General features: G+C 40.3%; 1 protein-coding gene across 5 annotated transcripts; it reads left to right on the top strand.

Moving 5' to 3' along the window:
• The first annotated feature begins 1,555 nt into the window (after positions 1 to 1,555).
• LOC139655631 (V-type proton ATPase 116 kDa subunit a 2-like) lies at positions 1,556 to 14,800 on the top strand. Of its 5 annotated transcripts, none has more exons than XM_071533077.1 (20): positions 1,556 to 2,113; positions 2,507 to 2,585; positions 3,136 to 3,233; positions 3,529 to 3,666; positions 4,068 to 4,165; positions 4,307 to 4,433; positions 5,828 to 5,910; positions 6,041 to 6,134; positions 6,943 to 7,155; positions 7,764 to 7,914; positions 9,064 to 9,203; positions 9,328 to 9,482; positions 9,701 to 9,791; positions 10,609 to 10,727; positions 10,831 to 11,041; positions 11,145 to 11,264; positions 11,388 to 11,507; positions 11,602 to 11,719; positions 12,896 to 13,067; positions 13,190 to 14,800. In XM_071533077.1, the coding sequence occupies exons 1-20, from the start codon at positions 1,997 to 1,999 to the stop codon at positions 13,290 to 13,292; spliced, it is 2,547 nt and encodes an 848-aa protein (XP_071389178.1). In that variant the 5' UTR covers positions 1,556 to 1,996; the 3' UTR covers positions 13,293 to 14,800. The 5 variants fall into 5 exon arrangements, with proteins under 5 accessions (XP_071389178.1, XP_071389182.1, XP_071389181.1 ...); XM_071533081.1 differs by having other exon boundaries at positions 11,145 to 11,270; XM_071533080.1 differs by having other exon boundaries at positions 11,145 to 11,276.
• Positions 14,801 to 14,843: the final 43 nt, after the last annotated feature.

Here is a 14,843-nt window from a genome sequence, read left to right as displayed (position 1 = left end):
GTTACTTCCGCCCTCACACCTAATGTCAATCAAAACCCATGCCCACTGAAGCTCAGCGATTCTCTCGACTGTCGAATGTTCCTGTCTTCAACAACAATGGCTGACAGCGCTTGGGAACAGCGAAATATCCTGGACACCGCTATGGAGAAGGTGAAAATGAGCGAGTGTGTAGCAACTGCTTTCGTTTGGATAGGACAGGAACGTTCGACAGTTGATAGAATCGCTGAGCTTCAGTGGGCGTGGTTTTTGATTGACGTTTAGGTGTGAGGGCGGAAGTAACACAAATTACGTACTTGGGGCGGAAGTAACAAAAATTACTCAAGTAAACGATAAATCACTGAGCTATTTAATCCAATCTCCTCTGAATTTATCAAGTCACTTGAAAATTTATCGGTCTTTTCGAGTTCATATGCAATTTCATCACAGTATTTTTCAATTCACATTCATTTTCATCACCTCTAAATTTATCAGTTAAATTTTGTTACTTCCACCCTTCTGAGGCTCGTCTTAAATGATAGAAATGATAGAAAGTGTTGAATGATAGAAAGTGGTGATAAATGATGAAAATGGCTCCGTTTTTATCAAACCACCACCATTTTAATCAAATCACTTGCCAGTTTATCGCTCATTTTTTCAATTTACATGCATTTTCATCAAATCACTTAACAATACATCACTCAGTTTTTCAATTCACATGCATTTTCATCACTCTTGTTTTCAATTCACAAGCATTTTCATCACATCTAGTTTTATCATTTCATTTTTGTTACTTCCACCCCTCATAGGCTATTTTACCTGGTCGTTAGTTACATTAAAAGGCTACTGTAGTCTGTTCAATTTTACAGGCTACCCCAGCCTATTAGCTACTTGGGTGATTTGTTTCATCTATGCAGAATAAATTGCATATGATTATTTCCTAAAAGTTAACACATTTTTCATGCATATTTTAATAATCTGAACATTTCATTCTCCTGGATGATTTCCCCTAAATTGCATCTGGCTTTTAAGTACAACATAAAAGTAGTGAGATCGAAAGCATGAATCTATTCTGTAGTCCTCCCCTCTCTCCCATGTCTGTCAAACTCATGGCCAGTGTTGCCAACTCTCTTCCAAAGAAAGTCACTGGTTGCTCAAAAAGTCATTTCAAAACGTTGCTAGAAGATGCCAGATTATGTCATGTGGTAATTTGCATATCAATGCCGTTACATTTGTCTCTGCTCAGCGGAGGGAGGGAAGTGCTGTGTTGTCGGCATACATCTACAAGGAAGTAGCAGAGTCAATACCGTAGATGTATTCAAATAGGTCAATACAGTTTCAATGTTTAAAGTTGCTAAATGTGTTGCTAGTCGGAGGGGACGCTGTTGAGGCGTTTCCTGTCCTTCCGACTGCCTCGTGTGTCTGTAAGGCAGACTTGAGGGTTTAAAAACCCTTTGAGTTTTTCCAAGTGTCAAAATGTGTCGTGCGCAGAATCCAAGAGAGGGTGATCATTGGTCAAACCGGTCAAACGGGCAATTCACTGTCATGCAAGTTGATCTGAATCAACAGTGAGTGTGAAGTGACGTGGAGTATTGTCGACATTGTGAGCTGTCTGCGAAAACCTAACTATGAAAGGAGTTAAAACATCTACAGTTTGGAGTGTCCAACGTTAGCGCTACTTCTGAATAACTTAACTGATATGGTTTAAACTCTCAAGGAATAAGCTTTTCACCCTGGGATCAACAACAAGACGGCGCTCGCCGGCTAGCTTATAGTTACTAGCTAGCAGGCTCAGCCTTTGCTATAACGTTAGCTAACGTTAACGTCAGCGTAGAGCAAGTCAATTTAATTCGTATCAGACGGGCATAAACAAAGCAGAAGTTATGGAAAATGTTAATAAGGGCCCGTGATTGCCTAACGTTGGCGTAACGTGAAAAGTAATTGCAGCCAGCCAGCTAGCTAGCTTGCTGATATTAGCGTACCCATCGGCTGAAGAGGAATATCGGAGCGAGCTGTCAAAATGGGCTCGCTGCTCCGAAGTGAGGAAATGTGTTTGGCCCAACTGTTTCTACAGGCTGGATCAGCATACGACTGTATCAGTGAACTTGGAGAAATGGGACTTGTTGAATTCAGAGATGTAAGTTCCACATGACCGGTTGCTATCTCTTTAGCAGCTGACGGTATGATGCAAACTTTCACTTACTGTTGAGTTAGCTAACAGCCAAAGTACAAACACGTCGACCACTAACGCGAGTCTAGGCATTAAACCGCGTGTGTATGTTAACGTACATATCATCTGAGCTTCGACACCCTTTGTCATTGACGTTTACCTTATCGGAATAGATAAGTTAGTTGTACCACTTTTTCTTGTACAGAAAGCAGAGTGATTGACTCCACTGATGGTTTATGATGCTTTGCCCTGTAAATTGGTACTTGAGGTCATGTTATGAAGTTAAAGACAGTGATGATGAAGACATTGATTCTCAATCAGTCCATTCTTGTCTGAATGTATCTCTTGCTCCTGTTTCAGCTCAATCCCACTGTCAACTCATTCCAGCGAAAATTTGTCAGTGAGATCAAAAGATGCGAAGAGATGGAGAGGATCCTTGGTAAGGATGTATTGATCTGTGATTATGTAAAAATATGCATAATAATCATATTGAAGTTTTTTCATATATTTACTTTAAGTGCTCTTTACAGTAAGGTTCCCTGTCTATCCAATGAGCAGTATTCAAGGAAGCAGGAATGTAATTGGAGGCCATTGGCAGGAGGTTAAATTCTGGCCCCAAAGAAAGGAGAATGAGCAAGTTGTGATGTGATTCTAGCGGCAAAGAAGGGATAAATGAAGCTGGACAAGGCATTCTCAGAGGAATGCAGGAGTTCCACATTGAATTGAGAGACAGTGACCTTTGAGTCTTAAGAAATGTTGTCTGGTTATAGATTAGGTTCAACGAAACCCTATCCCTGGTTCAACTAAACCCTGTTCTTTTATTAGAGTAAGCAAAGAGACAGGACTTTTTGAAACACTTGCTTCAATCAAGTGTTACTATACAATGGCTTGCAGTGTGTTTTGGAAACACTTGACTGTTTTCGTGTTTCATAGGCAAGAGAAAAGATTGCCTTTGTGTCTAAGACAGTTTTGCTCTGTATTTCTTACAGGATATCTTTTGAGGGAAATAAAGAAAGCGGACATCCCACTGCCAGAAGGAGATGTGAACCCAATTGCTCCTTTGCCCAAGCATGTCATGGCTATAATGGTTGGCTACCTGCTCATGTCTTATCACTTATTGTTTCTGAATTTGTACTCTTTATGTCAGTAATTCGCAGCTAAATTAATGTAAAGCAAACACCGCTCTATGTAGCATGTTGTATTTTACTTTGTTCTACTCCAGTTTGCTTAAAACTGGTAGATTTAATTAAAAATGTGAATTTGCTTATCTCAGATTGTTGTAATGCGCCCTCTCTCATGCTGTCAATTGCAAACCTCACAAATTATGGCAGAGTTTATCTGTGTTGAGCGTATGGTCACCTCTGTGGTCTTTGTGTGTGCAGGAGCAGCTGCAGAGGCTGGAAGTGGAGTTGAGTGAAGTCACCAGGAACAAAGAGAAGCTGCAGAAGAATCTCCTGGAGCTGACAGAGTACACACACATGCTGCGCATCACACGCAACTTTGTACAGCGAAATGCCGAGGTTAGTGTCGTCCTACAGCATAGCTCGATCCTTTACATAACCTGCCACCTTTTAGAGTTTCCACTGTCGGCTTAATTATCTAGCAGGGAATTGTCTGTATGTGTTATCTTGGTGTGGTGGCACGCAGCCATGGGAGCCGTAAGTGACACATTTCACTCTTCTACACCTGGGCTGGTGCTGAAACGATTGGGCGATTGACAGAAAATAAATGGATTATAAGTTTGATAATCGATTAATCGTTTTAGTCATTTGTCAGCCATAGAGCTGAGATCATATTCAAATACATTGATTAATTGGGCCTATCTTATGTATCAAGGTGCTGTGCTACCGGACAGAATTTGTACTTTGGCTCTGATTTTGAAATATGTCTTTTCCTTTTTTTATCCTACCTGTGTCGACAGCGCGAGCCTCTACAAGTACAGTACGAGGAGTTTCCCTTCTTGGAAAAGGACACAGTGATGGACTACAACAGCATGCAAAGGCTTGGAGCCAAACTGGGGTGAGGGACTATATTCTGCAACCTATATCAGCATCAGATTTATGTTATTGTTTGGACTCATGTAGTCTGGTTTATTTTAGATGTGACAGTAGGCGCACTTGTTGGTCTATTTCTGATTGTTTCCCTCCCTCTCTCCCACAGCTTCATCTCTGGGCTGATTCAGAGGATGAAGATAGAGGCCTTTGAGCGGATGCTGTGGAGAGTATGTAAAGGCTTCACCATCCTCAGCTACTCAGAGGTCGAGGAGTATCTGGAAGACCCTGACACGGTAGGTTCCTTGAGTCTAACTTAATCACTCAGTGTTAAAATGCTGTTGTTGTCAGATCCCTGCATTACAGTGTGAAATTAAAATATCGGCAAGGAAGGCAAAATAAACATCTGCATGAATTACATAACAAGAGAACCTGCTCAGTATTTCGACTGTAGTATTGTGAATCTAACCTCATCAGTCAGGTTGTTATCTAGATATAAGGTCTACAATGCAATATATCAGGAAATACACTGAAACCTGTAATGATTCTGCATGATTGGATTCAGCTCTGCAAAGTGTGACAAGACACATTGTTTTGATTAAGATTAGTTTCACAGAGTTTTAGCTTAGATTTAGTTTAGTTTTACATTGTTGGTTTTAGTTTGGACTTACTGTTCAGTCCTTTTAACATTTTAATTTGGTTGATAGGTATACTATACAAGTTGACAGTTAAGTCCAAAGCCAGTCCAAGACTCTATACCACAAGGGATCAATACCTCAAGTCCTTTTTTTTTGGTAAATGACAAAGCCAGTTTGCTATCTACATTTTGATTTCTTTATTGCTTGTGTTGCCGAAATGGCTGCCACTTCATACTGCTTTGGTTCAAACAAACATCTGATTAATGTGTAGGGACATTTATGGAGATTGCCAAGAAACATCAGAGAGAGAATGTTGTACAGCAACATCACCGATAAGAGAAAGGAAAGCAGAGCAAGTCTAACCAGAGCAAAACTGAAACTGAATACATGTTTAATAAAGTCTGTCCTATTACTGTTTTAAGAAACACTGAGTGCTGCAATTCCTGTCCATTGATATTGTGACACCAGTAATCCATTTCCACCAAAAGACAGACAGGTAGCCACTATCCAGGGCTATGACTGATCAACTGGGATGTATGGACATCACCTTTACACAGCACAGGCATATATAATAGGAGGAAGAAAGTAGTAGAAAGAGTATGACTGATACATTTGTAGTATAACACAAAAAACGTGACTAAGTGAAGAAATTATTCATTTTATGGGATCTGGCTGGCGCCTCAGGTGCCTGTCGAGTTGGTGAGTGTATTGTTTAACAGGAAAATCCACCCTAAAACAGAAGTTTTAAGGTGGATTCAGTCAATATTTGTGACCATGTACAACTTTGTGCCAAAGCTAGAACTCAAAGAAACAATCTGCCTGTAATCTGTGAAGTCATTTCATGGAGCTGCTTCAGTGACACTGAACAGAAGGCTGACTTTATGCTTTTTTTCCATAGAACTAACAGTTTTAAACCAGAAAATGTACCCATACCTTGGAAACTTAACCAGGGCCCATAACACCATTTTATTTATTATCAATGGAACAGCTGCACAAAGTGTGGAGTGTCATAGTGTAGGTATATGACACTTCCTGTTCTTTTCTGTGTGCAGGGTGAGCCTACTAAAAGTGTGGTGTTCCTGATCTCTTACTGGGGAGAGCAAATCGGCCAGAAAGTCAAGAAAATCTGTGACTGGTAATGTTTTCAAGCTACTTCATCCTGTGGTCACACTTGAAAAGGGCTGATGTCTGTGTTTTATTTGTTGTTTGTTTTTTAATTTTATTATTATTAATTTTGAATAACACATTTGTATCCCCCCCCCCAGCTACCACTGTCACTTGTATCCATATCCCAGTAACAATGAGGAGAGGAATGATGTTGTGGAGGGACTTAAAACTCGCATTCAGGACCTTCACACGGTATGTGTTGGATTTTTGAACGGTTCTGGTTATGTATATACTTAATTGGTGACAGAAAAACTAGCTGAGCGTGTTTTAGTCAGGTCAGTGTATTGTTCACCATCTAAAGGTTTACTTGTAAATGTCTTTGCCATCATCAGCCAGTTAAAATATAAGCTGCTTAGATATCTAGGTTTTGCTTTTTTGCCTGTGGAAAATATTGTGTTCGATGAAGCACCTTCTAACCAGTGATGATTTTTCTTATTTTTTTGTGGTCAGAGAACAAAAAACTAAAACAAAACAATTAAATGGCAGTTGTTTTTCAAAGATTAACTCATGCTTCTATTTTGGGAGCCAGTGCTGGCAGTCCTGTAGGGTCAGTTGAGTTGTTGTCTGGGCCATTACTCCATGAATCGCTGGGTGGTTTTATCCCACCCTAACTGAGAAACAGAATTGCATTAACCTCCTGCAGCACATGATCAACACGAGGCCTCAGCTGAAAGCAAGCCTGCTTTTTCCTCTCTTACTCTCATGGTTTTTTTTTTCATCCTCTCCCCTTCCTGGACTGTTTCTCTCTTTTGCCCTCTCTCTTTGTCTGTCCCCCTCCCTCTCTTACACACACACACACACACACATACACACACACACACACACACACACACACATTCATTCTTCCTATTGACAATGTAAAGTTTTATTTATCTCCTCTGTTAATATTCCCTATCTAATCATATAAACTGTTCAATTTCTTATCCGTTTTGAATGGATTTGAATGTCTCTTGATGTGAGATAGCAGACTAAGGCTCTGTTTGACCCTTACGGTTCCCAGGTACTCCATAGGACAGAGGACTACCTGAGGCAGGTCCTGAACAAGGCCTCGGAGTCAGTCTACACCTGGGTCCTTCAGGTCAAGAAGATGAAGGCAATCTACTATATCCTCAACCTGTGTAGTTTTGATGTCACTAACAAGTGTCTGATCGCTGAGGTGTGGTGTCCTGTCAATGACCTTCCCACCTTGCGGAGGGCACTGGAAGATGGATCGGTGAGGAAACTCTTAATCAGCATGGTTCTACTTTTCACTTTGGCTCCACTGCTGGTGTCTCTATTTGTTTATCAGCCATCATAGTTCGTTTGCAACTGCTTCATGAACTGGGGTATTGTTATTATAGAAACAAGTATCGGGCATTGATTTTTATCTTGTCCTCTTTAGCTGTGTTGATCTGACAAGTCATATGTCATGTGGGACCTCACTTCTTTATGAACCCAAAGAAATTCTGTTAATTACATTACTTGTTAGGGGCACTATAAGGCCGCTGTTCATTCAGTCTGTGAGCTACAGAGGATGAGCCTTAAAAAAAATAAAAAAGGCACACACACAGGATTTACTGTTTCCATAGTGGTTTATTCAGCATTACTTTGACCACAATTGGTCTTTTTCATGGATACATCAGGCCAAAATTGCTGAATAACCCACAAAGGGAGCTTTAACCACAAAGGGAGCTTTAACCCAGTGTGAGGGTATCTTTTTCTTGCTATTCATACCAAAAACCTGCTCATGCTTTTGGATTTGCATGCAAATACATGGAGATATTATTTCATTGATGGTAGTTTAAAGTAACATGACGACATTTTGTAACATTGTTATTTCAGAGGAAAAGTGGAGCAACAGTTCCTTCTTTTGTCAATCGTATCCCCAGCAGCGACACTCCCCCCACCCTCATAAGGACCAACAAATTTACCTCTGGCTTCCAGAACATTGTGGACGCCTATGGAGTAGGCAACTACAGAGAGGTTAACCCAGGTTAGTGGGATCCTTTCTCTTTCTCTTTTTTTTTTCCTCTGTGTGTGTGCATGTGCATGCATCATCAGAAGTCCATAGACGGGGCTCTAAAGACAAAATGTAGACAAGCCAAATCAAAAATGGAAAGCCAACAAACTACAAATCAATTTGGACATCATAAAAAAAACAGAGAGCAGATTCAGAGAGCAGTCAAGGATGCGAGGACAACATATGTATCTAATACTCCTAATAACTTGAGTAGCATAAACACCCTGAAGGATTGCCTGCTGGATTTTAAGTGCTTGATGTCCCAAAATGTCTTCTAACTGAATGACTAACAATATGAGGTTATTCTTTTTGGCCCCCGGTCTCCATCTTGGTAACCTGTCAGCCTTTGTTAAGGAAGTGAGTATTTGATGAGCTTTGTTTTTGACTGAAGTAAAGAGGGTTGTTCAGTCATGGTTCATACAGCTAAAAACCAAAATTAAAACCCCAAATTAGACCATGCCACTCCTTGGCCGATCTTGAAAAGGTAACCCATGCCTTTATATAATTGCGCCTTGAATACTGTAACTCCCTCTACTCCTGTCTAACCAAGAGCTCCTTCAACCGCCTGCAACTGGTGCAAAAGGCTGTAGCCAGACTTTTAACCATGACTAGGAGGTGGGACCATATTACCCAAATTCTAGCTTCCCTGCAATGGCTTCTTGTAGATTTTTAAATTGATTTTAAGATCTTACTGTTAGTTTTTTCTTAATGAGGTCTATGCTTTGGAACAGCCTGCCCAAGGAACTCCAGCTAGCTGAGCCTGTGTCATCTTTTACATCCCTGCTTACCTTTTTTATAGAAAAAAACTTTTTATAATAGTTTTATTCCACTTTCCTGTTGTGTTTCTATTGTTCTTATTTCTTACTGTGTCTCCTAGCTCTGCTTTTCTTCTTGTTGTGTTATTTTGACTTATACTGACTTTCATTAGTTCTGACTTTTTTTGCCTTTTATTTTCTGTCCTTTTGCCAGATGTTATTACCTCAGTTTTACTTCATTGTCTCTGTGAAGCACTTTGTAACTTTGTTTTGAAAAGTGCTTGATAAATATAGTTGTTGTTGTTGTTGTTGTTATTATAATATTATGTTATGTGGTGTATTGATTTTTCTGCCATTCATTCTTCAGCTCCTTACACAATCATCACTTTCCCATTCCTGTTTGCTGTGATGTTTGGGGACCTGGGTCATGGTATTATCATGGCTCTATTTGCTTTCTGGATGGTGTTGTACGAGAACAACCGCAAACTGAAACGCACCAGGAATGAGGTGAATAAGTATTCCAAAACTGTTTTTTTACATAAATGTTATTCACAAACTTTATAAGTAATATGCAAATCCCTGGTAAAGGTCTAGTAAAGTGTTAACTGAGTGATCTGATGTGTATGTGCAGATCTGGAACACATTCTTTGAGGGCCGCTACATCATCCTGATGATGGGCCTGTTCTCCATGTACACTGGCCTTATATACAATGACTGTTTCTCAAAGTCCCTTAACATCTTTGGTTCTGGCTGGAATGTCAGTGCCATGTACAACCATGTGTGGACGTGAGTACTTCATAACCACAGAGATTTTATTGTAACAATCAAAACACTTCAGCAGGCAAAAGTGCAAAAGTATTGTTTTTACAGTTTTGTAGTTGTTCGTTTTCATGGAATGCCATTTGATGAGAATCTTTTGAAGATAGAGCCATGTCTAGCCAAATGAGTAGTTTTGGAAATGACATAAACTCACCATGCTTTGTTGGTTTTGCTGTACCTAACAGGGATAATGATATCAGTGCTAATCGTTTCCTTACTCTGGATCCAAATGTTCCGGGGGTTTTCCTTGGGCCGTACCCTCTGGGAATCGACCCGGTGAGTAGCAGTACCTCAAGAAGAAAAGTCACAATGCCTGACATGATTCATGATGTGATGCATCATATGTGGAGATTTTCTAATTGTTTCTCATTATAGCAATGATAGCCAAGAGGTTGAGCTTCGCACCTATTGAATTGTACCCATACTCACAGTAAAGAACATCCTCAAGTGTATTATGTCTGTTGTTACCAATACATGTGCACTGTGAAAAGTTTCCTTTAAAGAGGCTTATGTGCATACATAAGAATGAAAAAACAGGAGAAAACAAGAAAGATCGCGAACTAACTCCTTGGTTACCACAAGAGATGGCATAAGCCCTGTCCCCCTGTCCGGATGGGATTAGCATTGCAGGACAATGTATTAATGAACAATCCGGATGGTGTATATGTATTACTTTATTACTCCCATAAATACCTGATTCCATCAGATTCCAAAATACAGCTACCATGCAAAGTATTTGTAATTCATGAACAACATACCATCGATCCAGACAGCTTTACAATTGACAAAGGACATGGGAGTTTGCTGAAAAACAGTAGGTTATTTGCCTGGTAACCATTACTCCCATGGGGAAGTGCACTCACAAACAACGATCAGCACGGGATTGAAAGCACTGATCCAATTCTGGTAAAAAACTATATTACCAGACCTCCTCTAGTAATACTGCCATCTGGACGGGGCTAAAGCAACCAATAAAGCACAGCTAGCCATGCTTTATGAGAATTAACAATATTGCTGGAATTGACCAATCAGATTGTTTGCTTGAAACTTCCCATGGTATAATGTATGTTATCTCGTCTCTTCCATTGTGAAGATCTGGAACCTGGCATCCAACCGCCTTACATTTCTAAACTCCTATAAGATGAAGATGTCAGTGATACTGGGCATCATACACATGAGCTTTGGAGTCATCCTCAGTGTTTTTAACCACTTGTAAGTAACCGTGTTTTCATTTAAGTTGATATCCCTTTAAATAGATGTCATATAATTGGGTATTTTCCTCTCAACCCTGCTTTAATTGTGTCAACAAACACAGGCACTTTAGGAAGAAGTACAACCTGTACTTGGTATTTCTTCCTGAGCTCCTGTTCCTGCTGTGTCTCTTTGGCTACCTGGTGTTCATGATACTCTACAAGTGGCTGGCCTTCACTGCTCAGGACTCCAGACTGGCCCCTAGTATCCTCATCCACTTTATAAACATGTTCCTCATGCAAGGTGATGAGGTGCAGGCCCTCTACCCAGGACAGGTGAGATGCTAATGTAAGGCTCCATTCCTACTACAGTGGTCATACTGTTGTACGTACGAGTCCATAACAAACAAAGTTATGCAAAGTTGTGTTTTGCCCCCAGACTGGCCTGCAGGTATTTCTTGTGGTCATTGCTGTGCTCTCAGTGCCTGTCTTACTGCTGGGGAAACCGGTCTACCTTTATTGGCTTCACAACGGAAGCCATCGCCTAGGAATGTACAGGGTGAGGGTTTGTGTGTGTGTGCACTTGTGCGTCCCTGTTTATGTGTGTGTAAGTGTGTAACATCTCTCCAAATATTTGTTCTGTGGTTGTAATAAGTCGTGGTGTGGCTCTCTCTGCCCTCAGGGGTATGAGCGTGTGCGACGCAGCAGTGAGGAGGAGCTCTCCCTTATGAGGGCTCATGACATGGAGGAGGGCAGCAGTCACAGTGAGCTCTCCACCAGCAGAGAGCACCAGACAGAGGAGGTCAGCACCGCAACACAACTGGACAGTCACCCCACTAACCTTAAATTCCCATATGAGTCAATTGTGTTGAGTTTTGTTTTTGTTGTTGTGGTAGTTTGACTTTGCAGATGAGTTCCTGCACCAGTCCATCCACACTATAGAGTATTGCTTGGGGTGCATCTCCAACACGGCCTCCTACCTGAGGCTCTGGGCTCTGAGCCTGGCACATGCCCGTGAGTATGATGGTGTGCCGCATAACACAAGCAGCTAAGCGCACACAGATAAGTTCTCTCTCCTTCAAATCCGCATTGGCACATTTTGATGGGATGAATAAGTTAATAAAAAATTACTTCAGAGTAGCCTAATGAAGCATGCATGGAGGGTTTCACCAGTTCAAAGAGCCACTTCAATTTCAGTTACAGGTTACTTGTCCTCTTTCCTCTTTAATATGTTGCCACACAGCTCGTGCAGCATAATCCAAGTCTTCTAACGGCATATAATCGCTCTGTGAGTGAAAAAAAAAATGTATCCATTAATGCAAATCGAGTCTTTCCCCATTGCATTTAGCTTCTGCATTACCAAATCTCACAAGGAGGAGGTCGCACGCTGTTGCACACACAAACCTTGTGTGGCCACAATGGCCTCGCTGGGTTTGGTAATGTGGAAGCTAAATATAATGGAGGAAGACTCGATTTGCATGAAATAATGGATAAAATTTCATTTTTTTCCACTCACAGAGCGATCGTATGTCATCAGAAGACTTGGATTGTTTTTGTTACTTTTGGAACTCTAAAGATCGGTCCTCAAAGACTTAGTTTGTTTTGGAGAAGGCTGCTACAGAGTTGTGCTGGGAAGCTCCGGGAGTGTTATATGGACTAACAAACTTCACCCGTGTTTCAGCTGGCATGGGGGTGATTAGATTAGATAATGACTGAATTTTTGGGTGAACTATTCCTTTAACAAAATCATCCTCATTTCTCAAAATGAGAGGAGAAAAGGCAGACTTATGAGCTTTAAATAAACCAAGAATGAATAGGCCCAAGTGAACCATTAATCTCTTGACAACGGTGCCAAACCAAGTCAAACCATGTTGGAAACATTGTCATGACCTGTGACATTTAATGGAGTGTAGACAAAGGTGAACTAATTTACACCAGTGACAGACCTGAGATCAATCTGTCTCTCAGTATTAGGTAAAAGTAAACAAGTAAACTTTATTTAAATAGCTCCTTTCAAAACCAACGTTACATGGTGCTGTATACGAGAAAATCCTCACCCCCCAAAAAATAGTGAAAGAAAGCAGAGATAATAATAAAATACAGAAAAACAAAAGACACAAAGACAAATAAACAGAACATTACGTTTCATACATATGTTCATACAATACGTTCTTGTCTCTGCTTCCACAGAGCTGTCAGAGGTGCTGTGGGCGATGGTGATGCGAGTGGGGCTGCGAATGGACACCAGTCTTGGGATTATATTCCTGGTGCCAGTGTTTGGCCTGTTTGCTGTTCTCACTGTGTCCATCCTCCTGGTAATGGAGGGGCTGTCTGCCTTCCTTCATGCCCTAAGGCTGCACTGGTAAGATACTCCCATATGTCCCATATACACTACTCATGTCATTGACGGGGTAGAATACTTAACAAATGTGCTTTGGATTACAGCAATACTATATTTATGGCCACTGTTTGTTTCTTTTTTAGGGTGGAGTTTCAGAATAAATTCTACAGTGGGACTGGAATCAAGTTCTCTCCCTTTTCCTTCTCTCTCCTGCCCTCCAGCTTTGAGCATGATGGCTTACTATGAAGGAGTACAGAAAACATAGCCAAAATGTGCCAGCAGGGTTCAGTGTTTGACCACTCCAAAGACTGACTCCACTTACGTCATGACCTGACTGATTTTTTTTTTCACCTTTTTATAAATGGGTCATCTCCAAAACGGATGTACAATTAGCTTCACAAACCTTTCAAGGCAGTCAGAGGACTGCAGCATCCTGCTTACCCACCAGTTCCCTTGTTATTCATGATGACCTCTTGGTCACCACAGCCAGTAATGTGTGCTAGTTAGAAATTATTTTCTTTCTCTCATGTCAAATTCATGTGACACGGGGTTTTGTGAGGTTGAAGTGCAAGGCTCACATGTAAAATGTAACTTAGCTACTTTAAACCAATTATTTGCTTGTGAGGTGTGTTTAGCAAAAATTGATGAGGTCACTGGGGAGCGGGACTTTAAGCCACCTTGATGTTGAGTTTCATAGTTTATGTTCTACTTTTTGTTGCACTGACTGCCTTACAGAAGTACAACCAAATGACAGCATATCATCCTCCAGTTTCCCTTATATTCTAATTTTGGGCTACCAAAACATTGCAAAGGGTCTTTGACTTTTCAGTATTGAAAAGTGTTTTGGCAAGAATGTGATAAGAGATGTATATAGTTTTATAGAATGATTGTTTAATTTATATTTTTTTAACCATTGCATCAATATAAATGATGAATGTTACTGGGATATGCTTTTTTGCTGACATGTATTCACAATGTTGCCTATGCGTCCATCATTTTATGGAAAACTTCACATTCCGTGCATGGAGAGATTGAGACATCCGTTTATCGACACAGTTCTGCTTGTCACAGGCCCTTTATTTAGTCAGTGATTGGGCAGGTATAGCACTAGATTAGAACGATTTGTGAAGCCTTAATAGTTTAACAACATGGCTGAGCTGTATTAAATCTTACCAAGAGAATGTTGAAATGTATACTAAAATCAGGCTTTAGTTGTATTTGTTGTTATAGTTTTGGTATTGGAATTAGTATTGAGAGTATTGAGAATCTTCCTAAGGGAAGGAGAGTTCATTAATTTTTATTTGTGATCACCATGCCATACTGAACATTATTGGGATGCTTGCACCATTTCAATGGAAACGGAATTTGCTGTGTTAAACCGTTAAGTGCTGGATGGTGTCCAAACTTGCTGAAAAACTCTGACAGTCACTGTTTTAGAGGGGTGTGTGATGTATGATGAGCAACTGTTTGCCTTCGTAAATCATTGATAACACTCACTTGTGGTGTTGGGTTGTTGAAGGGGTCTTGTAAATGTAATTTCTTCTAATCCAGCCCTAATCTGGCCATTAATTTTAAAAACAAAAATGTTGTTTTTTTTTCTTTTGTTTTTTTTTAACTATTTGCATTGACAAAAACTCCATGCTCTAATTGTGACACATTCCTCTGTTTCGGTTTGGTTTTGCTTTTCTATCTGATTATGGTGATGTTGTTATGATGTTAAAAATGACATGTCAATAAATTTGATTTGAAATTTTTTTTTTTTCTTTCTTATAACTGCATACATTTTCACACTGCACC

The sequence above is a fragment of the Centroberyx affinis genome, unplaced genomic scaffold (genome assembly GCF_046629955.1).
Source record: "Centroberyx affinis isolate AG114_WGS23_722 - 3 ecotype Tasmania unplaced genomic scaffold, CSIRO-AGI_Caff_v1 ptg002319l_1, whole genome shotgun sequence".
Taxonomy (NCBI): domain Eukaryota; kingdom Metazoa; phylum Chordata; class Actinopteri; order Beryciformes; family Berycidae; genus Centroberyx; species Centroberyx affinis.
This window is presented reverse-complemented; position numbering and strand designations above follow the sequence as displayed.